Source organism: Anabrus simplex, chromosome 2 (assembly GCF_040414725.1).
Source record: "Anabrus simplex isolate iqAnaSimp1 chromosome 2, ASM4041472v1, whole genome shotgun sequence".
Lineage (NCBI taxonomy): Eukaryota > Metazoa > Arthropoda > Insecta > Orthoptera > Tettigoniidae > Anabrus > Anabrus simplex.
Window position 1 is genome coordinate 134,617,851 of NC_090266.1, and position 23,320 is coordinate 134,641,170.

The 23,320-nt window shown below is 37.9% G+C and overlaps 1 protein-coding gene across 4 annotated transcripts in view; it reads right to left on the minus strand.

Moving 5' to 3' along the window:
* Nucleotides 1-23,320, minus strand: part of LOC136863938 (serine/threonine-protein phosphatase 2A 56 kDa regulatory subunit delta isoform) — a 766,800-nt gene that overhangs the window by 467,841 nt on the left and 275,639 nt on the right. For all 4 annotated transcript variants that reach the window (XR_010859229.2, XM_067140384.2, XM_067140386.2 and 1 more), the window contains one exon: nt 1,132-1,331. Coding sequence is in view for 3 of the 4 variants with exons in the window: in XM_067140384.2 (XP_066996485.1) it covers nt 1,132-1,331 (200 nt within the window). In the remaining variant the exon portion in view is untranslated. The remainder of the gene's footprint in view (nt 1-1,131; nt 1,332-23,320) is intronic.

Here is a 23,320-nt window from a genome sequence, read left to right on the forward strand (position 1 = left end):
TCTTATTTGGCCTATCACTGCATTCCAGTCTCCTATCACTATTAGATTCTCGTCTTTTACATATTGCATTAAATCTTCTCTCTTCATATATTCATTTAATTTCTTCATTATCCGCTGAACTGGTAGGCATATAGACCTGCACTATTGTGGAGGGCACTGGTTCGGTGTATATCTTGACAACAATAATCTCTTATTATATGGTGGTCGTAGTAGCTTACCCGTTGCCCTTTCTCTTATTCATTATTAAACCAACTCCTGCATTTCCCTTGTTTGATTTTGTGTTGATAATTCTGGAGTCACCTGACCATAAATTCTGCTCTTCCTGACAATGTACTTGCTTCACTTATACCAACTACATCTATCTTAAGTCAACCTCCCTTTTCAGATTCTCAAACCTACCACAACAATTCATACTTCCAGCACGCCATTCTCAGATTCACAGAATGTCGGTATCCATCTTCCTGATGATTGCCCCCTTAGCCATGTAGAGTATTATTATAAGGCCATATCAGTCAATAATATAGACTACTGCCCTAGCAACTTCCAAAAGGCTGCTTACCCCCCCCCACCCCCCCTCATCGATGAACCATTCATTAGTCTGGTTTCTCGACAGATACCCATCCGATATGTTTGCACCTGCAGCTTGGCTATCTTGCTTCATTTGGATGCGCAAGCCTCCTCACTGCGGTAAGGTCACATGGTTCACAGGGGAGGGCTTGGGAAGATAACTTTACACATTTCTTTCCAGTGTCCACAGAAAGACAATTTGAATCTTCCGATGGTTTTGTTAGAATATCTGGGCCGATGACCTTAGATGTTATTCCCCTTTAAACAACAAGAATCACCATCATCATCATCAAGAATATCTCTGTTAGTGCGAGAATGAGCGTTAGGCTCAAGGTCATAAGAAGTCAACATAAACCGCAAATATATTATGCTTTAAATTTAACAGCTGAAAAAAAAAAAAAAAAAAAGGAAGGTATTGTACATAATTGCATATTGATCTTATTAATGCACTGCATGCATTCCATGCTTAATTTTGTAAGTCAATTAACTATTTTTTAATTTTTCAAAATATATGACATGCTTTCATTTTAAAACAAATCACTCCAAATCATACATATTACGCACCATATCCACAGCTTCAGGATAGATGGCTTCGGTAATGACCCCTCTCTGAGTAGTAACGAACTCCACCATCTCGTGTAGTGCTGCACGCTTCACTTCTTTCCATTTTAGATCAGAGAGTGGATCAGCAACAAAGTCAAACAAAACGCAACACTGACGAATTTTCTGAATAAATAATTCTTCACGTTCATTACTGGTTGCATCTGTAAAGAAAGAAGTTGAATGTAATCAGTTAAAATCAACGATAATAAATTGTACTGGAAGAGCATTTGCTAGTAGTGCAGTATTTTATTTCACCAGCATGGAAAAATAAAATTAAGCTACTCTATACCAAGTATGCTTTTTATTTGTATTAATATAAAGAGAGAGAAGCCTGAGCGAGACTGAATCACATATTATGTTAGCTTTCCGATAAATATTCACAGCTTACAAGCAGGAAAGAAAATACTGATATAGAACATGTCTTCCTATGCAGAAATAATTCTTTCACGAATCACAGCTGGCCTGGATGGATGACATGAGTGGACAGTTAAAGGGATTTTCTCCACTCGCCATTTGGTGATTATTCTATATAGCAGGATGCAAGATACAAATCAAAATTTTTGCCATGAACACTTCAACTGAAGGAAAGTTGTGTGTGGAGGGCAGAGTACGTGTAACAGTTTTGTTAAGTGCCACATAAATACTGTTTGTGCAAGATTTATGGGTGGATTGAAAGAGGGATTGGGAGCATTACATGCTGTTCTCTTATGTGCCAGTAAATCTATCAACACGAGGCTGACATATTTGAGTACCTTCAAATACCACTGGACTGAGCCAGGATCGAACTTGCCAAGGAGCCAGAAGGCCAGCACCTCAACCATCTGAGCCACTAAGCCCAGCTGAGAGCATCTGCACAAAGGTAGAAGATCTCTTTAAACTTAACTATATGAAATAAATTCTGGCACTGTGTTACCATAATTGTAATGAGGGGAGAAAAAAACCTTATGAGAATGTACTGCTTAAGAGGGGAGATGAAAGGTGGTAAGATACCTTTTTAATTTTTAGTGAAAAAGCAAAGAAAGCAATAAAAGTCAAGATAACAACTTTAACATAATTTGGTCACTGTAGATAAGAACAGCCATTATATCTAAGTTTGGATCATCAGTCCATAGATGGATTTGATGCAGGTCACAAAGCTACTTTATCCTGAGCTAACACTTCATCACCAACTAAGAAACTCCCACTGTGGATCAATGGTAGTGTGTCAGCCTCCAGAGGTAGTTGGATTTCTGGAAGCTGGAAGGAAGTCCATTCGACACTCCATGTCATACACTATCAGATGTAAAAGATCTCTGGCGACAAATTTGGTGTTTATATGACAAAATTCATTAAAACTCAGCCACAGACATCCAAGAGAGGTTCAGTTTACTATGCCATCCAGTAAAAGCAAAAAGTTGAAATTGATGAGCAGGCAGCCAGGTGACACTGAATTAAAATGCCTGCACAAGGTAGCCGAGGCCATATGATTGTTATTACTGTATTGATATTATTTACCAACTAACTATTGCATACATACTGTACCAGTAATGCTGATATGGCATTTATTTTGCATTAAATATAACAAAGTATTTCTACTGCTCGAGAGTAAATCATCCACATAACTTCCAACATGGAGCTAATGAAGTGTGCTTCACTAAAGTTGCACATCACTCCAGGCTCAACTGATATTGTATTTCATTTAATATCTTCACTAATTATTATGAACAGATAATGACAACGTGTGCGTTTTTATAAACGCCGGCACCCTGGTGTAGGGGTAGCGTGCCTGCCTCTCACCCGGAGGCCCCAGGTTCGATTCCCGGCCAGGTCAGGGATTTTTCTCTCTACCTGAGGGCTGGTTCAAGGTCCATTTAACCTACGTGATTAGAATTGAGGAGCTATCCGATGGTGAGAAGGCGGCCCCAGTCTCAAAAGCCCAGAATTACGATCGAGAGGATGCGTCATGCTGACCACATGCCCCCCCCCCCCCGTTATCTGCAGGCCTTCAGGCTGAGCAGCGGTCGCTGGGCAGGCCAAAGCCCTTTCAAGGGTGTTAAGTGCTGTGGGGTTTGGTTAGGTGTTTTTATAAAGCCTGAAAGGTCACTAGTTTTTACAGTTATTGTACCAATATTGTGGCATTTATTAAAGCTTTAAGTAAGCTAATGCAATAAGTGGGTTGGGACTCACAGATCGGGCTTCTCAACTATATGAACTCCGCAAAAAATACACCAAATATCCAGTCAACAATTCACAGCTGCGCATTGCTAGTCAGCATCTGTTTGACTAGGTCAGACATACATCGTTCGCATCAAGTATTGTGCGCAGACATTGGTGATTGTAATTGCAAATTGTGATTGCAATTACGAACCAACACTTGTCATAATTCACTTTGTGAATACTTCATGTCGAGAACAGAGATTTTCTATGCAAAGCTTATAATTCTTTTGAAGTGTTTAACTTATAACAGTTTTGGGTGTCTAAATCAAGCCAAGACTTAAATTTTAGAATAAATCTTTTCTTCGTTCTTTGGGACAGAACTTTAAATTTTCACTGATAATTATTTCTTCAAGGCAGTGCTCAATAACTTCAATAACTTCAATCAATCAATCAATCAATCAATCAATCAATCAATCAATCAATCAATCAATCAATCAATCAATCAATCCTCATCCGCATTTAGGGCAGTCGCCAAGGTGGCAGATTCCCTATCTGTTGTTTCCTAGCCTTTTCTTAAACGATTCCAAAGGAATTGGAAATTTACTGAACACCTCCCTTGGTAAGTTATTCTAATCCCTAACTCCCCATCCTATATAAGAATATTTGCTCCAATTTATCCTCTTGAATTCAAACTTTATCTCCATATTGTGATCTTTCCTACTTTTAAAGACACCACTCTAACTTATTTGTATACTAATGTCATTCCACGCCATCTCTCCGCTAACAGCTCGGAACATACCACATAAATTTTCTTTTGGACAAAGATTTTAAAATTGTTTACAATGATTTTAACATGTGTTGTATATGTCATGTCTCAACATCATATTTTGTAACTACTATTTCTTAGCGTTTTTAACCTTAAGAAATCACAGTTCAATTTTTATAAATTATAAATGTTTATTTCCTATAAATAATGTTTGTTTTAAGATTAAACAAGGCTGATGATGCCCAATAAAAGAAGGGCAAAACATGTCCCCTTAAAATTTAGAATTTCTATGTTTATTTAACCACATAACGGGGTATTAATTGTATTGAATAGGTGGGGTAAAAGATATAATCCTATTGTAAACTAAGTGAGATCACTGTTTTCAACAGGGAACAAAAATGAGAGTGATGGTTTGTAACATACCACTTAGTTGAGCAGCCGTCTTCTTTCTGCCAAGTGCTCAATAGCTGCAGTCGCTTAATTGCAGCCAGTATCCAGTAATAGGGAGATAGTAGGTTCGAACCCCACTGTCGGCAGCCCCGAAGATGGTTTTCCGTGGTTTCCCATTTTCACACCAGGCAAATGCTGGGGCTGTACCTTAATTAAGGCCACGACCGCTTCCTTCCCAATCCTAGGCCTTTCCTATCCCATCGTCGCCATAAGACCTATCTGTGTCGGTGCGACGTAAAGCAAATAGCAAAAAATTTCTGCCAAGTCTTCCCAGCCCAAACTTGGCAGCATTTTTGTAACGCTACTCTTTTGTCAGAAATCACCCAGAACAAATCAAGCTGCTTTTCTTTGGATTTCTTCCAGTTCTTGAATCAAGTAATCCTGGTGAGGGTCCCATACATTGGAACCAAACTCTAGTTGGGGTCTTATCAGAAACTTATATTCCCTCTCCTTTACATCCTTACTACAACCCCTAAACACCCTCATAGCCACGTGCAGAGATGTGTACCCTTTATTTACAATCCCATTAATGTGATTAGCCCAATAAAGATCTTTCCTTATATTAACACCTAGATACTTACAATGAACCCCAAAAGGAAATTTCACCCCATCAGCGCAGTAATTAAAACTGTGAGGACTTTTCCTATTTGTGAAACTCACAACCTGACTTTTAACCCCGTTTATCATCATACAATTGCCTGCTGTCCATCTCAAACATTATCGAGATCATTTTGAACTTGCTCGCAATCTTGTAACTTATTTATTACCCTATACAGAATAACATCATCCGCAAAAAGCCTTATCTCTGATTATACTTGTTTACTCATATCATTTATATATTATATGAAAACATAAAGGTACAATAATACTGCCTTCAGGAATTCCACACTTAATTATTACAGGGTCAGATAAAGCCTCACCTCCTCTAATTCTCTGAGATCTATTTGCTAGAAATATAGCAACCCATTCAGCCACTCTTTTGTCTAGTCCAATTGCACTCATTTTTGCCAGTAGTCTCCCATGATCCACACTATCAATTTTTTTTTTTTCAAGTTGCTTTACATCGCACCGACACAGATAGGTCTCATAGCGATGATGGGACAGGAAAGGTCTAGGAGTGAGAAGGAATCAGCCGTGGCCTTAAGGTACAGCCCCAGCATTTGCCTGGTGTGAAGATGTGAAACTACGGAAAACTATCTTCAGGGCTACCGACAGTGGGGTTTGAACCCACTATCTCCCGATTACTGGATACTGGCCGCACTTAGCGCGACTGTAGCTATAAGACATATCTGTGTCGGTGCAACGTAAAGCAAATAGCAAAAAAACTTACAACCTGGCTTCTCACCCTGTTTACCATCATACCATTGTCCGCTGTCCATCTCACAACATTGTGTTGATCTTTTTACAGTTTATCTTATCTTATCAAAGTGGAATTTCTTTCTTATCCATATACGTGTATTCAGTCAACACGGACATGAAACTCATAAATAACAAACTTTTTACAGTGTTGGGCTGAGTGGCTCAGACAGCTGAGGCGCTGGCGAAAATAGAACTCAGAGAATTAGAGTACGTGAAGCATTATCTAATCCTGTAATGATTAAGAGAGGGTGGGGCTTACCGCAGGGCGGTATTATCGGACCTTCATTTTTTTAAAAATATAAATGGTATGAGTAAAGAACTGGAAGCACAGATAAGGATATTTGTGGATGATGTTATACTGTATAGAGTAGTAAATGAGTTTCAGAATTGTGAGTGACTACAGGGGGACTCTAACAATGTAGTGAGATGGACAGCAGACAATGGTATGAATGTAGATGGGATGAAAAGTCAAGTTGTAAGTTTCACCAAGAGGAAAAGTCCACTCAGGTTTAATTATTGTGTTGATTGGGTGATAGCACATCATAGGGAACCATGCAAGTACCTAGGTGTTAATATAAGAAATTACCTTCATTAAGGTAATCATATTAACAAGGTTAATGTACTTGCAAATAACGTGTTTAAAAACGTAGCGATTCACCTAAGCTTTAACAACAGCTGAAGATGTTCCCAAGTGAGAACGAAACATGTACTGTTTACAAATAAAAATTTGCTAAAAGGCAAATAAAAAGTATCAAAAAGGTGGAAGATTTTCAATTATTGTAACTCTACATACCACTTAGTCGAGCAGCTCGTCTTCTTTCTCCCAATTCTTTCCAGCCCAAACTTAGCAACATTTTTGTAACGTTACTCTTTTGCAGGTAATCACCCAGAGTAAATCGAGCTGCTTTTCTTTGGATTTTTTCCAGTTCTTGAATCAGGTAATCCTGGTGAAGGTCCCATACACCAGAACCATACTCTAGTTGGGGTCTTACCAGAGATTTATATGCCCTCTCCTTTACATCCTTACTACAACCCCTAAACACCCTCATAACCATGTGCAGAGTTCTGTACCCTTTATTTACAATCCCATTTATGTGATTACCCCAATGAAGATCTTTCCTTATATTAACACCTATATACTTACAATGATCCCCAAAAGGAACTTTCACCCCATCAACGCAGTAATTAAAACTGAGAGGACTTTTCCTATTTGTGAAACTCACAACCTGACTTTCAACCCCATTTATCAACATACCATTGCCTGCTGTCCATCTCAACATTATCAAGGTCACGTTGCAGTTGCTCACAATCTTGTAACTTATTTATTACTCTACACAGAATAACATCATCCGCAAAAAGCCTTACCTCTGATCTGGTGTAAGGCCAGTTTCCTTCAGATCCTCTCATATTTCTTATTTATAAATACCATATGGTTGTAGTATATAGCAAAACGTGCAGATTCAATAATACTGCCTTACATAAAGCCCTCTTAATCACTACAGGATTAGATAATGCTTCACGTAATGTTGCACATTCCATAGCGTTACAGAATGAGTGCTAGATTACACTGGCAATTAGAGACATTACATCATATGAAATACATGCTGTACATTGTTTTATCACAGATTAGATAATGCTTCACCTAATCTAATTCTTTGAGATCTCTTTTCCAGAAATTTAGCCAACCACCCTACCACCATTTTGTCTAGTCTAATAGCCCTCGTTTACATGAGCAGTCTTCCATGATCTAGCCTATCATAAGCCTTAGCTTGGCCAATAGTGATGCAGTCCACTTGACCTCCTGAATGTAAAATATCTGCTCTATCTTGCTGGAATTATACCATCCTCAATGTTGCACATTCCAAAGTGTTACAGAATGAGTGCTAGATTGCACGGGCAATTAGAGGCATTACATCATATGAAATACATACTGAACATTGTTTTATCAGGGGCTTTACTAATGACAAGATAAAGTTGGAATTCAAGAGGACAAATTGATTTGATTTGATTTGTTTATTCATCATCAACAGAGTTATTGATTCTCCAATTACAGATGATATAATACATTCAAATAATAACAATATTAACAGAACTTACTACTACCACTAATAATAGCTAAGCAATATATAATATATACACATTTACAAACCACATAAGGAAGGAAACAAAAGACATGAAAACAGAAAAGTGTTTATACATTTGAAATGACCGAAGGAAGTATAACTTTCAGTTACTAAATGGGCAGAAGAAGATACAAGGAACACTCTGTCTATGAAGCGTCCATAAGATGTCCGCGAATTTCACTAACTGACGAGTGAAATATATCCACTACCCCGCTAATTTCATTCAGGGATCTTAGGGCCTGCATAAACCAAGAGTTCCTGTGTGATTCCGTTCTGCACCTGGGTAAGTGAAAGGTGACAGCCTGTCGGGTATTGCGGGAAGGAACATGAATTGGTAGCAACTGGAGTAAATTGGACAGTCAAGGAAATTGCCGATACATTTGTGAATGAAACGTGCGTTGACATACCTGCGCCTAGCCCTAAGCGACTCAATACACATGTTTGTACAAAACAAATCATAATCCGTCGATGACAGCTTGATACCCAAACACTTTTTACTGATCCATTTTGAGAATCTGATCTGTACTCTCTCTAAGGCATTAACTAAGTATTGCTGTGAGGGGATCCACACTTCAGAACAGTACTCTAGACTAGATCGTATAAGCGAAAAATACAGGGTTTTCAATGGGACAACAGATTTAAAACACTTGCAATTTCTTTTGAGGAAGCCTAACGTTTTAAATGCCTTGTTAACGATATTTAACACATGCTCATTGAAAGATAGACCATTTTGATTACTAAAAATAATACCAAGATCGTTAATTTTATTAACACGCTTCACTTCTTGATCCCCTACATGATAATTGAATACATTAACTTGCATTTTTCTCGTGAAGGATATTGCACTGCACTTTGAAATATTTAGGGTTAAATGCCACTTTTTGCACCAATCACTAATATTATTTATATCAGACTGTAACAATTCACAGTCACTCATCTTTTCAATTACCCTGTAGATTTTAAGGTCATCAGCATAGAGCAGGTAGTTGCTCGAATGGATTTGTGATGGTAGATCATTAACAAATAGAAGAAAACAAAGGTCCCAGTAGTGAACCTTGTGGGACACCAGACATAGGCTGATAAGGGCGAGAAATGATACCCTCGTATTTTACTGAATACCTTCTTTCGTAAAGATAGCATTTAAACCATTCAAGCAAGCTTCCATGAATGCCATATGCTGACAACTTAGTCAGAAGAGCATTATGCTGCACTGAGTCAAAAGCCTTGGAAAAGTCCATGTACACGGCATCAACCTGCTTGCAATTGTCCAGAGCGCTAGATATGAAGTGGGAGTACACAGCAAGATTGGTGGTAGTTGAGCGTTTCTGGACAAAACCATGCTGGTTAATATTAATTAAACCACTGACTGCACTGTACACGGCTTTGTATACGACTCTTTCCGCTACTTTGGAAATGAGTGAAAGAACTACTGGTCTGTAATTGACAAATAAAGATCTGTCACCTTTCTTAAAAACTGGAATAACATATCCTTTCTTCCATTCGGATAGGAAATTGCCTGTACGAAGAGACCAGTTGATTATCGTGGCTAGTGGGGTTGCCAGCTCCTCAGCACACTCACGTAACACAATTCCTGGAATTTGATCTGGACCACAAGACTTCTTCGTATCCATCGACTTCAAGATATTGCAGACTTCCGATGCCGAAGTTACTACTAATGATAAATGAATTTCCCCGAATTGTTCGGTGTGAGAATTACAGGGAACACTGGGTGGATGGAATGTTTTGAAAGTGTCGGCAAAATTATCCAGAATTTCTTTCAATGAGCTAATTTCCTTGTCTTCATTAATCATCATAGATGGTAGCCGCCTAGATTTTGATTTGCAATTAATAAATTTCCAAAATCTTTGTGGATGTCTGATAATATCTTCCTCAACAGACCCGACATAATCCTTGTACTTTCTCTGCTGCATTTATTTGTATTCCTTTCTTAGCGCCGCAAATTCAATGTAATCTGAAGGAAGTGAAGACCTTGCAGCTCGTTTCCTTGCTCTTTCCTTTGCCCGCATTTTGTCTGTAAGTTCGGAATCATACCAAGAGGGAAGACGCCTAGTCTTCATTATGCAGGAAGGTACGGCGTCCTTAAGAACGCTGTGCAGTAAGTTATAAAACAAGTCAACTGTGGCATCAAGAGATGGACAGGATTCGAGCAAGTTCCACAGACAACGGGATAAGATATTTCGTAGATGGGGAAAGTCTGCTTTTGCCCAAACGAATAATGATTTTGTAGTCTGTGGTAAACGAGGAACACGGGGCAAATACTCATTTATAGAAAGAGGAATTAGGGATTGGAATAGATTTGTAACTTCTTTGAAATCATTTAAGGAAAGACTAAGTAAACAAGTTATAGGGAAACTGTCACATAGGCAACAGCCATAAATACAGATCAGTGGTGACTGACAAGATGCTGGAAGCATCCCATTTCTTAACTTTACATTTAGCAAACTCAAGTAAACTTTGCATCTTTCAAAGAAAAATCAGTTACTTCTAGTTGGAAAGAAACACGATGAAGAAGTAAATAAATTCAACATTGGGTAAGTAATGATTTAAAAAATAATTACAATAATGATTACTGGCAGTATAAAAGGGTAATCAACCCTAAAAATAAACCATTCTAATTTCACATGACACTGTCGGTCAAAGAAATGGCAACACATTCAATGAGTAAAATGCTGGTTAAAAGAGAAAGTTCAGGAGGAATAGTACAGGCTTTTGTGTTTAATGTTTCAAAATCTATTAAACTGAACACACAATCTCCATCCAGGTTAGATGGTGCCATATTTTTCCAACCTTATCTTTTAATGTTCACAGCTATTACTACTTTCTGTAAATAATTACCAGTTAATGGTCCAAATTAGTCTTGCCTGGGCTGGAAACCCATACTTGTATTTTTCTAATTAAGCTCTGAATTTAAATAATATTGCAAATTAACCCGTAGCTTTGTTGGTTTGGTATGTTAAGTTACAGGTTTAACTCCTGTTGTTCCTGTGATAATTTATTGCCTTTGATGGCTCACGTAAAATTAAATTGCTGCTTCTCTACCTTTAAATGTCAGGCTTAGCCTCTATTAATGAATTCTTTAATTTTCTTATAAGAAATGGTCTTTTACGGCTTAAATTATTGTTACTACTGGTTAAATTAGCAATAAAACGCAGTAATCTGTTAATCTGTGGTTCCAATTATCGTTCCAATTTTCCAATCCTACTCAAAAAACATAGAAGGCACATGACAACGTTTCAAACTGGGAATCACTGTGATTGAAAGGATCTACTAAGGATATAATTGGGAGGTTAGCTGGGCTGAGTGGCTCAGATGGTTAAGGTGCTGGTTTTCTGAGCCCAAGTTGGCAGGTTCGATCCACAGTCAGTCCAGTGGTATTTGAAGGTGTTCAAATACGTCAACCTCGTGTTGACAGATTTACTGGCACATAAAAGAACTCCTGTGGGACAACATTCTGGCACTTTAGCATCTCCAAAAACCATAGAAGTAGTTAGTGGGTCATGAAATTATTATTATTATTATTATTATTATTATTATTATTATTATTATTATTATTATTATTATTGGGAGGTTTTGAGGCTGTGTGAAAGAAAAAGTAGTGAGGACTGCATAATTCACATTGGAAAATGATTTCATAATGATGAAGAGTAGCAGAGAAGGGAATTCCCTGTCCATACCCGTTCACTACTACAGAATGCGGCAGGAATGATTGGAGAATAATATGAAAGCAATGCTATACACAGATGACAAGCCAATATGAAAAAAGAATGAAAATGAAAAGCAAGATCAGCCCGATTCATGGAATGAATTTCTGTTTAAAGAAGACTGATGTAGCTGAATAGGTCAGATATTGGAGTAACATGCAAAACTGGCAGAAAGCAATGGGCAAGTAAGTAATTACCAAAAGAGGCAACAGCCTACTGAAGGTCTGTAAAATGATATTCCTGATTAATTAAAAAATTAGATACACAAGATCTGACAGGTCATCTTTCCACACAGGGTCAGTGTTAAGAAATGCAACAAGCTGTTAGCCTGGGTCAAATCAATAGTATGTGCTGACCCCAAGTAATCTGGAGATGGCCAGGAAGAGGAAGAAGAAACAAGATTTGACACGTAGAAAAATAAACGAAAGAAGAAACAGAATGTGACAGAACAGAAAAATCAAGAATGTAAAGGCATGTACAAAGCAGCAAGAAAGATGAATTTATAGATTAATGAAGGAAAAAATAAGTACATGCCTGTAACCAAGAAAGACTACCCTAGTGAGTCTACACTCATAGAAATTGGCTCGTATAAGTTTGATGTTGTGCGTAACCTACCTTGGATCAGAAGTTAATTCCAAGAACAATGTTAGTTCTGAAATCCAAAAATGTATACTGTCTGCTAACAAGTGGCCTCAGAAAACATCTAAATTCTAAACTGCTATTCAGGAAAACTAAAGTCCTGATGTATAAAGTTTTAGTGAAGCCTGCTGAGACCTGGACACACTCAAAATCTGATGAAAGACAGATCGGTATATTTGAAGGAAGGATTTTGAGGCAAATTTTTGGGTCAGTGGAAGAAAATGGTGTCTGGAGGAGAAGATATAATCATGAATTGAATAATTTATATAACGAACCAAACATTGTTAACTGTATAAAGATCAGAAGGTTGGAGTGGGCAGGACATGTGCTGCGTGCTAATGACAGAATGATAAAGAAGATATTTAATGCAGTGCCAGAAGGTATCAGGAAAGTTGGCAGACCAAAGTTACCGTGGGAAGAAGGGGTGAGAGAGGATGTAAAGATAATTGGAATCAAGAACTGGAGGAGCTCTGCACTTAACAGGAAAGAATGGGGAAAACTTCTTCAGAAGGCCAAGGCCCACAAAGGGCTGTTGCTCCAGTGATGATGATGATGATGATGATGAAGAAAGGCATGTACACAAGAATGAACTAATAAATGAAAAATGTTCAATATGAAAATGGAGGGAAAGAGACCTAGAGAAAGAAATAGATGGCGGAAAGGAGTAAAGGAATGAGTAGAAGAAAGAAAAGAAAACTGAACGGAAAAAGAGAGAATGTAAGGGAATAAGTGGGGCAGAAGACACCGGAGAGTTGTGTTCTCTCCAAAGACCAGGCTGAAGGTTAGAAAATGTTCATGGTCAGGGGGGAATCGTGGGAGTGCACCCATACTTAGATGGAGTGGGCTAGGTTTATGGCCAAGCTGCGAGAGAAGAGTTCTTATGTAGTAATGATTGAAGATGCTTCATGGCTGTCCAAAACTACAATGTCTTGAATGAGGGAATAATTTTCATAGAAATGTTGACAGCATCAAGCCACGTGACCAAACAAGAAAGCTCAGGCTGGAGGGCAAAGAGAAAGTAGGAATATCTTCAACTCAATAAAAATTTTCAATCCTTGGTAAGGATTTTACAATGATTTATTTTTTAATGTTCAAAATCAGTGAGCCAAATATGGGTAATCTGATAACATTTCTTTCCCTACTATGAGCAGTGCAAGTACACTTTGACAAACATAAAATTTCTTGCATATTATAATGATGTGTGTTCCACTCATGTATCTTCAGCTGGGTACAGCTGCAACAAAATACTTACAAATGAGAGAAAACATGCAATGGTCATTTGAGGAATGGTATATTCTGTATATGAACAATGCAGGATTGTGTGCCATTCATGATATGAAAAAATGGGTCATTCTCAAAACAAAACAAAACAAAACAAAACAAAACAAAAGGGAGAGAAGAGGAGATTTGTGTCCCAGTTGGTTTTGTGGAGTAAAATATGGCTGCATGATTTATGAATTATTACTGTAAGTTAGTTTGAAATACTATCTGTTTGGTTCCATAACCAATTTTGTCAGTAATGATTTTTTTTTAATTTTAGAGCACAGTAAGGGAGATCTTACATCCATGTCATGTTCCTACGCCTGATTTGGCAATTTGATCATTTCATCATTTGATAGATTTTAATTTCCAAACCATTTTGATGTTATAGTAAGAATAAGCAGCAGAAAAATTACTCAAACACTTGAAGAACATTTCGACAGGCCCTAGTAGTATTGTATCTCAAAACTCTACGTTTAGAGACATGGAACTTTTAATGTTTGCACATTTCTAACAAATCGTGAAACTACTTGTGTTCATTTTTACAATTTAGTGTTGATGTGGAACAGAAAGACAACACTACACACAATTTTTTGTTTATTTTATGTACTGATTACAGAATTACACGAGATACAATAATCAGATTCTGAATGACTTAAAATATGAACATTGTATGTTGAGTTACAATGATAATACTGGTAAAATGTACAAGAACTTGATGATTATTCATGTATGTTTCAGTGTTCATTGTGTTTCAATATAGGCAACATTATTTATTTATTCTTCTCTAACATACACTTTAAATTATTTAATATTCAATACTTATTTGACATTCAATTTTTTAAAACCTAACACTAAAGAGATAAATAGATTTAAATGGAAAACGCTATAAAATTACATGCAATGATAATGTAGTGGTTAGCATGATTAGCTGCCACCACAGAGGCCTGGGTTCGATTCCCGGCTGTCACAAAAGTTGACAATTGGTAAGAGGGCAGGAATGGCATCCACTCAACCTTGGGAGGTCATCTGAGTAGATGGGGGGTTCGATTCCTTCCTCAGCCATCCTCAAAGTGGTTTTCCGTTTCTCCTCCAGGCAAATGCTAGGACAGTACCTAACTTAAGGCCACGGCCACTTCTTTCCCTCTTCCTTGTCTGATCCCTTCCAATCTTCCCATCCCCACAAGGCCCCTGTTCAGCATAGCAAGTGAGGCGGTCTGGACGGGATACTGCTCCTCCTCACTAGCTGAAACCCCCGACCCAAAATCTCACGCTTAAGGACACTGCCCTTGAGCCAGTAAAGGTGGGATCCTTCGCTAAATCCGAGGGAAAAACCGACCCTGGAGGGTAAACGGATTAAGAAAGAAAGAAAGAAAGAATGATAATTACAAACTGAATACAAATAGCTCATGATATTATACAAATAATATGCCGTGGATATTTTAGGTTGGATCATGATCACTTATAAGTATGGCTTGAACAAGTCAATGCAAGTCGAGCGGTTCACAAAGTATAGTGAGTGTAATGAGTGATAGTGGCGTGGAAATTATGGCGTATTTTGGTGAAGATGTACTAGAAAATAATGATACTGATTTCAGCTTTGGTGATAGGTTAATAGAGCAGTAGCATAGCCAAGATAAACCAATTGGTGTGTGTGTGTGTTTACAGTTGCAAAATGCCTGTGCACGTGTGGTGCGCATGCATGAGTGTCATTTCAAGGACACTGATACAAGTAAATTATGTTGATATTCGGATTGCATTACTGGTACATGTTGAAATCTTACATTAAAATACAGAACAAGAAAACTATGATAAAAGTGAATAGTTTTATGGCGAATGCTATGTTCAGATTACAATCTAAAATCCAACTTTCGAGGCTTCTTAAAAAATTTTGTCTTTGTGAATATTCAAAGGAGCCAACACTTTGAGTCGACTTCCACTTCTTTATTTTCGGTTTCTGTTTAATTTCTGACGTAAGAATTCCACGATTCTATCCACAGACAAGAAAATATATACTAGCTGGCGATTTGTGCCGTGTCAAAAAATAAGTGTAAGAACAATATGCACTGCCTGCGGAAATGTATCCTGTGCTTCAACTCTTGTTTCGAGGCATCATACTAAACTCAACATGTAACGGTAAGATACAAACACATTTTTTTAGTGTTTCAAGAAAATTATTTTTCCAAAACATTTAGTAACATACAATGCACGTTTGATCAAAATAATTTGCAATAATTCTACGTCCATAACGTGTGGTAGGCATTTCCTGCTGGACAACAATGTACAGTCCCTAACGGGGAACAAGTTAATCACATGGAACAAGGACTGCAAATAAAATACATAAGCAATGAATCGGTAAGTAATTCAGTCAAATATTATTTCCTATAATTAAAAGTTACAGAATGAAAATGCTTTTATTATTATTATTATTATTATTATTATAGTAGACAGGTTTGCAGAACTACTAATTGATTTGATAGAAGGCAGTTTGGGTTTAGGAAAGTTTATTTGAGTGAAGCTCAACTTGTAGCATTCCAGCAAGATATAGCAGATATTTTAGATTGTGGAGGTCAAATGGACTGTATCACTATTGACCTGTCTAAGGCTTTTGATAGCGTAGATCATGGGAGATTACTGACAAAAATGAGTGCTACTGGACTAGACAGAAGAGTGGTTGAATGGGTGGCTAAATTTCTAGAAAACAGAACTCAGAGAATTAGAGTAGGTGAAGTGTCATCTGATCCTCTAATGATTAAAGGAAGGGTCCCACAAGGCAGTATTATTGGACCTTTATATCTCCTTACATATAAGTTATATATATATATATATTTTTTTTTTCTATTTGCTTTACGTCGCACCGACACAGATAGGTCTTATGGCGACAATGGGACGGGAAAGGCCTAGGAATGGGAAGGAAGCGGCCATGGCCACAATTAAGGTACAGCCCAGCATTTGTCTGGTGTGAAAATGGGAAAACACAGAAAACCATCTTCAGGGCTGCCGACAGTGGAATTTGAACCTACTATCTCCCGGATGCGAGCTCCTAACAGCATGGCCAATTTGCCTGGTATTATTATTATTATTATTATTATTATTATTATTATTATTATTATTATTATTATTATTATAATAAAAATATTATTCCAAAACAAATACCTAAACAAATAATTTCTTTGTTTTTGATGATACTGAGTGTCATTCGCACCATTTTCCTTGTACAGAAACAAAAATCCCTCATTGTTTCACTTACAGTACACTTAGAAATAACATAACTATGAAGAAGCAACGCAGGCCCCTTTAGTACCAATTTTCAGACTATCACCTGTGAAATGGCACCAAAACAAGAGAAGCACGATTCTTATGTTTTAGCGGTGTAGAAAACATGATAGAACAAACTTAACAATTGTATTTGAAAATTCAACAATATTACACAACAATGAAAAGCTCCAAGTAGTATAATTGTAACTCAAGATACATGTTAATACCTGTAACAGGGGATCTAGTTAGTTACAATATTAATATTTTTGGGAATAATTTCTTTTTTCCAACTGCAAACATGAAATTTTTTATGGTTCAAATGGTAGACAATTTCAATGTTAGTTCAGTGGCTGACTTAATTCAAAACCCAAAAAACGTGAGTTACAATGTTACTACTTGGGACCATCCACCTGCACTATTTTATAAGTAAGACTTTTGGAACTGAATATGCCTGTTCCCAAGTGAAGTCTCACCACCATTGAAAATAAAAAACTTAAAATAATATCCCCAGAGATAGCACTGTAGGCTTCCTGGCTTCGTTGGACTGACCTATTGGCAACTATCTTGTCTGCTACCTGAAGCCAAAATGTGCATATGCTTTTCTTGGTATGGTTTTTGGTGTATGAAAATGCTAGTGGAGATTTAGTAATTGGAATTTTTCACCTCCAAAGCATGCTCCTGAAGGAAAAGTTTTATGACTAATAATTTAATTATACTACAGATTATAATCATCAATAATACAGAGTAACTCTAAAAATGAGATTTCCTAACTTCAACAAAGAGAAAAATTTCACCTCTGTTACTGTTATCCTCGAGTGCTATTCACGTAGGTGAGAACAAGTAACGCAGTTCGTGATGCGGCAGTCTACTTTATAAGATGTGTTATAAGGATTTCTTCTCAGTACACACAGTCTAACTGGTCAACTAAATAATGAAACTGGAAAGTATCTTTTCCTAAAATCAGGCTTTATTTTTACAGTGATATAAAGGTTAAGAACAAAAAAGAAACTATCCAAGAAAGACTAAAGCTTCAAAATTCTTCAAATGAAGAGGAGGAATCTATGCAATATCTAAGGGTATCAAATAAAGAAAGCTCCATTCGTATATGAGGAAGCTAAACAAAAGGAAAAGGAGTGATACCATGCAAGAAAAGCGGCATGAAAAGTATTACTTCTAGGGGACGAGTCAACAGGAGCAGAGAAAGATTAGAAAAGACCGGCGAGATGGAAGTAGGAGATATTATTAATAAAAACAATAAAAAATAAAGTAAAAATGGAATGAGAAAATGAATGGAATTCCAGAGGAAAGTAAACCACCACCTAGTCCTCAACCTGGTCCAAGTGGAAACAGCAAAGTCAGTAAGAACAGGCTAGCCCTTGGAATAGAGAGAGTGTGCGGGAACGGGACAGAACTGAAAGGTAAAATTAAAACATTACATGAGATCACCATTTAATAAGTCTAGTAAGTTCATCTTCACAAATATTGATGACATATCTACTGTAGAACTATCAGATGTGGTTGGTATACTTGACCAGCCACTGCTGAACAGTTGTGCCCAGTACAAATTTAGTAATGTCTTTAACAACTATGAAAATTCAATCTAAAACTCTCCAGTACTTTTTAGCAAGTGTGCAAACTGAATTTACTGACACTCATTACTTTTACTTTTCAGCAATCGATTTGGTTTCCACAGACTTTTTTTTGTTTTTGTTTTTACAAGTTGCTTTACATCGCACTGACACAGGTAGGTCTTATGGCATCGATGGGACAGGAAAACGCTAGGAACTAGGAATGGGAAGGAAGCTGCCATGGCCTTAATTAAGTACAACCCCAGCATTTTCCTGGTGTGAAATTGGGAAACTACGAAAACCCATCTTCAGGACTGTTCACTGTAGGGTTCAAACCCACTCTCTCCCAAATAGAAACACACAGCTGTGCAACCCTAACCACATTGCCAACCCGCATGGTAGGAGTATCAATCAATGTCAATCAATACTGATCTGCATTTAGGGCAGTCGCCCAGGCGGGAGATTCCCTATCTGTTGCTTTCCTAGCCTTTTCCGAAATGATTTCAAAGAAATTGGAAATTTATTGAACATCTCCCTTGGTAAGTTATGCCAATCCCTAACTCCCCTTCCTATAAATTAATATTTGCCCCAGTTTGTCCTCTTGAATTCCAACTATCTTCATATTGTGATATTTCCTACTTTTATAAACGCCATTCAAACTTATTCGTCTACTAATGTCATTCCACGCCATCTCTCCGCTGACAGCTCGGAACATACCACTTAGACGAGCAGCTCTTCTTCTTTCTCTCAATTCTTCCCAACCCAAACATTGCAACATTTTTGTAACGCTACTCTTGTCGGAAATCACTCAGAACAAATCGAGCTGCTTTTCTTTGGATTTTTTCCAGTTCTTGAATCAGGTAATCCTGGCGAGGGTCCCATACACTGGAACTATACTCTAGTTGGGGTCTTACCAGAGACTTATATGCCCTCTCCTTTACATCCTTACTACAACCCCTAAACACCCTCATAACCATGTGCAGAGATCGGTACCCTTTATTTACAATCCCATTTATGTGATTACCCCAATGAAGATCTTTCCTTATATTAACACCTAGATACTTACAATGATCCCCAAAAGGAACTTTCACCCCATCAACACAGTAATTAAAACTGAGAGGACTTTTCCTATTGTGAAACTCACAACCTGACTTTTAATCCCGTTTATCAACATACCATTGCCTGCTGTTCATCTCACAATATTTTCGAGGTCACGTTGCAGTTGCTCACAATCTTGTAACTTATTTATCACTCTATAGAGAATAACATCATCCGCAAGAAGCCTTACCTCTGATTCCACTCCTTTACTCATATCATTTATATAGATAAGAAAACATAAAGGTCCGATAACACTGCCCTGAGGAACTCCCCTCTCAACTATCACAGGGTCAGATAAAACTTCACCTACTCTAACTCTCTGAGATCTATTTTCTAGAAATATAGCAACCCATTCAGTCACTCTTTTGTCTAGTCCAATTGCACTCATTTTTGCCAGTAGTCTCCCATGATCCACCCTATCAAATGCTTTAGACAGGTCAATCGCGATACAGTCCATTTGACCTCCAGAATCCAAGATATCTGCTATATCTTGCTGGAATCCTACAAGTTGAGCTTCAGTGGAATAATCTTTCCTAAAACCGAATTGCCTTCTATCGAACCAGTTATTAATTTCACAAACATGTCTAATATAATCAGAAAGAATGCCTTCCCAAAGCTTACATACAATGCATGTCAAACTTACTGGCCTGTAATTTTCAGCTTTATGTTTATCACCCTTTCCTTTATACACAGGGGCTACTATAGCAACTCTCCATTCATCTGGTATAGCTCCTCCGACCAAACAATAATCAAATAAGTACTTCAGATATGGTACTGTATCCCAACCCATTGTCTTTAGTATATCCCCAGAAATCTGATCAATTCCAGCCGCTTTTCTAGTTTTCAACTTTTGTATCTTATTGTAAATGTCATTGTTATCATATGTAAATTTTATTACTTCTTTGGCCTTAGTCTCCTCCTCTATCTTGACATTATCCTTGAAACCAACAATCTTTACATACTGCTGACTGAATACTTCTGCCTTTTGAAGATCTTCACATACACACTCCCCTTGTTCATTAATTATTCCTGGAATGTCCTTCTTGGAACCTGTTTCTGCCTTAAAATACCTATACATACCCTTCCATTTTTCACTAAAATTTGTATGACTGCCAATTATGCTTGCCATCATGTTATCCTTTTTTTTTTTTTGCTAGGGGCTTTACGTCGCACCGACACAGATAGGTCTTATGGCGACGATGGGATAGGAAAGACCTAGGAGTTGGAAGGAAGCGGCCGTGGCCTTAATTAAGGTACAGCCCCAGCATTTGCCTGGTGTGAAAATGGGAAACCACGGAAAAACATTTTCAGGGCTGCCGATAGTGCGATTCGGACCTACTATCTCCCGGATGCAAGCTCACAACCTCTACGCGCACGGCCAACTCGCCCGGTCATGTTATCCTTAGCTGCCTTCTTTGCTAGATTCAATTTTCTAGTAAGTTCCTTCAATTTCTCCTTACTTCCACAACCATTTCTAACTCTATTTCTTTCCAGTCTGCACCTCGAGTGATACCAAATTAATGGAGGGTTACAATAGTAGCCCCAGTGTAGTACAATGGAAAGGGTGATAAACATCAAGCAGATAATTACAGGCCAGTCAGCTTGACATGTGTTTGTAAGCCCTGGAAAAGCATTCTTTCTTATTATAGTAGACAGGTTTGCAGAACTACTAACTGATTTGATAGAAGGCAGTTTGGGTTTAGGAAAGTTTATTTGAGTGAAGCTCAACTTGTAGCATTCCAGCAAGATATAGCAGATATTTTAGATTGTGGAGGTCAAAGGGACTGTATCACTATTGACCTGTCTAAGGCTTTTGATAGCGTAGATCATGGGAGATTACTGACAAAAATGAGTGCTACTGGACTAGACAGAAGAGTGGTTGAATGGGTGGCTAAATTTCTAGAAAACAGAACTCAGAGAATTAGAGTAGGTGAAGTGTCATCTGATCCTCTAATGATTAAAGGAAGGGTCCCACAAGGCAGTATTATTGGACCTTTATATCTCCTTACATATAAGTTATATATATATATATATATTTTTTTTTTTTTTTTTTCTATTTGCTTTACGTCGCACCGACACAGATAGGTCTTACGGTGACGATGAGACAGGAGAGGCCTAGGAGGGGGAAGGAAGCGGCCATGGCCTTAATTAAGGTACAGCCTGGTGTGAAAATGGGAAACCACGGAAAACATCTTCAGGGCTGCCGACAGTGGGGTTTGAACCCACTATCTCCCGAATACTGGATACTGGCTGCACTTAAGCAACTGCAGCTATCGAGCTCGGTACAGATATTAGTAAAGAACTGGAATCACAGATAAGGCTAATTGCAGATGTTGTTACACTGTACAGAATAGTGAACGAGTTGCATGATTGTGAGCAACTGCAGTGGGACCTAGACAATGTGCGATGGACAGCAAGCAATGGTGTGAAGGTAGATGGGATGAAAAGGTCAAGTTGTTAAGTTTCACTAAGAGGAAAAGTCCTCTTATTTTTAATTACTGTGTGGATGGGGTGATGGGAATCAATATAAGTACCTAGGTGATATAAGAAATTATCTTCATTGGGGAAAACACATGAACGAGGTTGTATAGAAATGTTACAGATCTCTTCACATGGTTATGAGGTTATTTAGTGGTTGTAGGAAGGATTTAAAAGAGAGGAGTGTATAAGTAATTGGTAAGACCCCAATTATAATGTGGTCCCAGTGTAAGGGATTGCTTTATTTGAGAACTGGAATAGATCCATAGGAAAGCATCACAAATTGGTCTGGGTGATTTTCGACAAAGGAGTAATGTTTAAAACTGTGAAGTTTCTCAATCTGTCAAAATTAATGCAGGATTAATAAAATTATAAAATAACTGAAAAGGTCAGCATTTAATAACATATTATACCTGAAAACAGAAAACTTCACAATTACAGACTACAACCTTTTTTCCAGTTAGTGACTGGGTCAGGGATGGAATGCAGCAGGATAGGAATTGTGCCAGTTGCCTAGGACAGTCGCATTCTTCTGGGGCAATGATTAATGACTGACAGACAGATGAAATGATAGTGGAGAGTGTTGCTGGAATGAAAGATGACAGGGAAAACTGGAGTACTGGGAGAAAAACCTGTCCCGCCTTTGCTTTGTCCAGCACAAATCTCACATGGGGCGACCGGGATTTCAACCACGGAACCCAGCGGTGAGAGGCCGACGCGCTGCCGCATGAGCCACGGAGGCTACAATTATAGACTAAGCCAAAACTGAAATGAAATGGCTTCCACTATAACAAAAGAGTAGTGTTATAAAAATGTTGCAAACTTTGGGCTGGGGAGACTTGAGAGTATGGAGATGAGCTGCTCGACTAAGTAGTATGTTCCGATCTATCGGTGGAGAGATGACGTGGAATGATGACAGTAGACAAATAAACTTGGGAGCTTTTAAAAGTAAGAAAGATCATAAAATGAAGATAAAGTTGGAATTAAAGAGGACACTGGAACAAATACTCATTTATAAGGAGAGGAATTAGGGATTGGAATAATTTATCAAGCGAGATGCTGGATAAATTTCCAACTAGTTTGAAATAATTTAAGAAAAAAACTAGGTAAACAAATGATAAGGAACCTGCCACCTGGGTGAAAGCCTTAAATGCAGATCAGTGGTGATTGAATGAAAAATTGAAGAGTTGCTTTTTAAATTGTCAGCAAGTAGGCTGACACAGGTCTCTAGCATTTTAGCAATCTTAAATACCAACCACTCAGCCGGCATTTAATCCTGCAACGTTGAGCAGG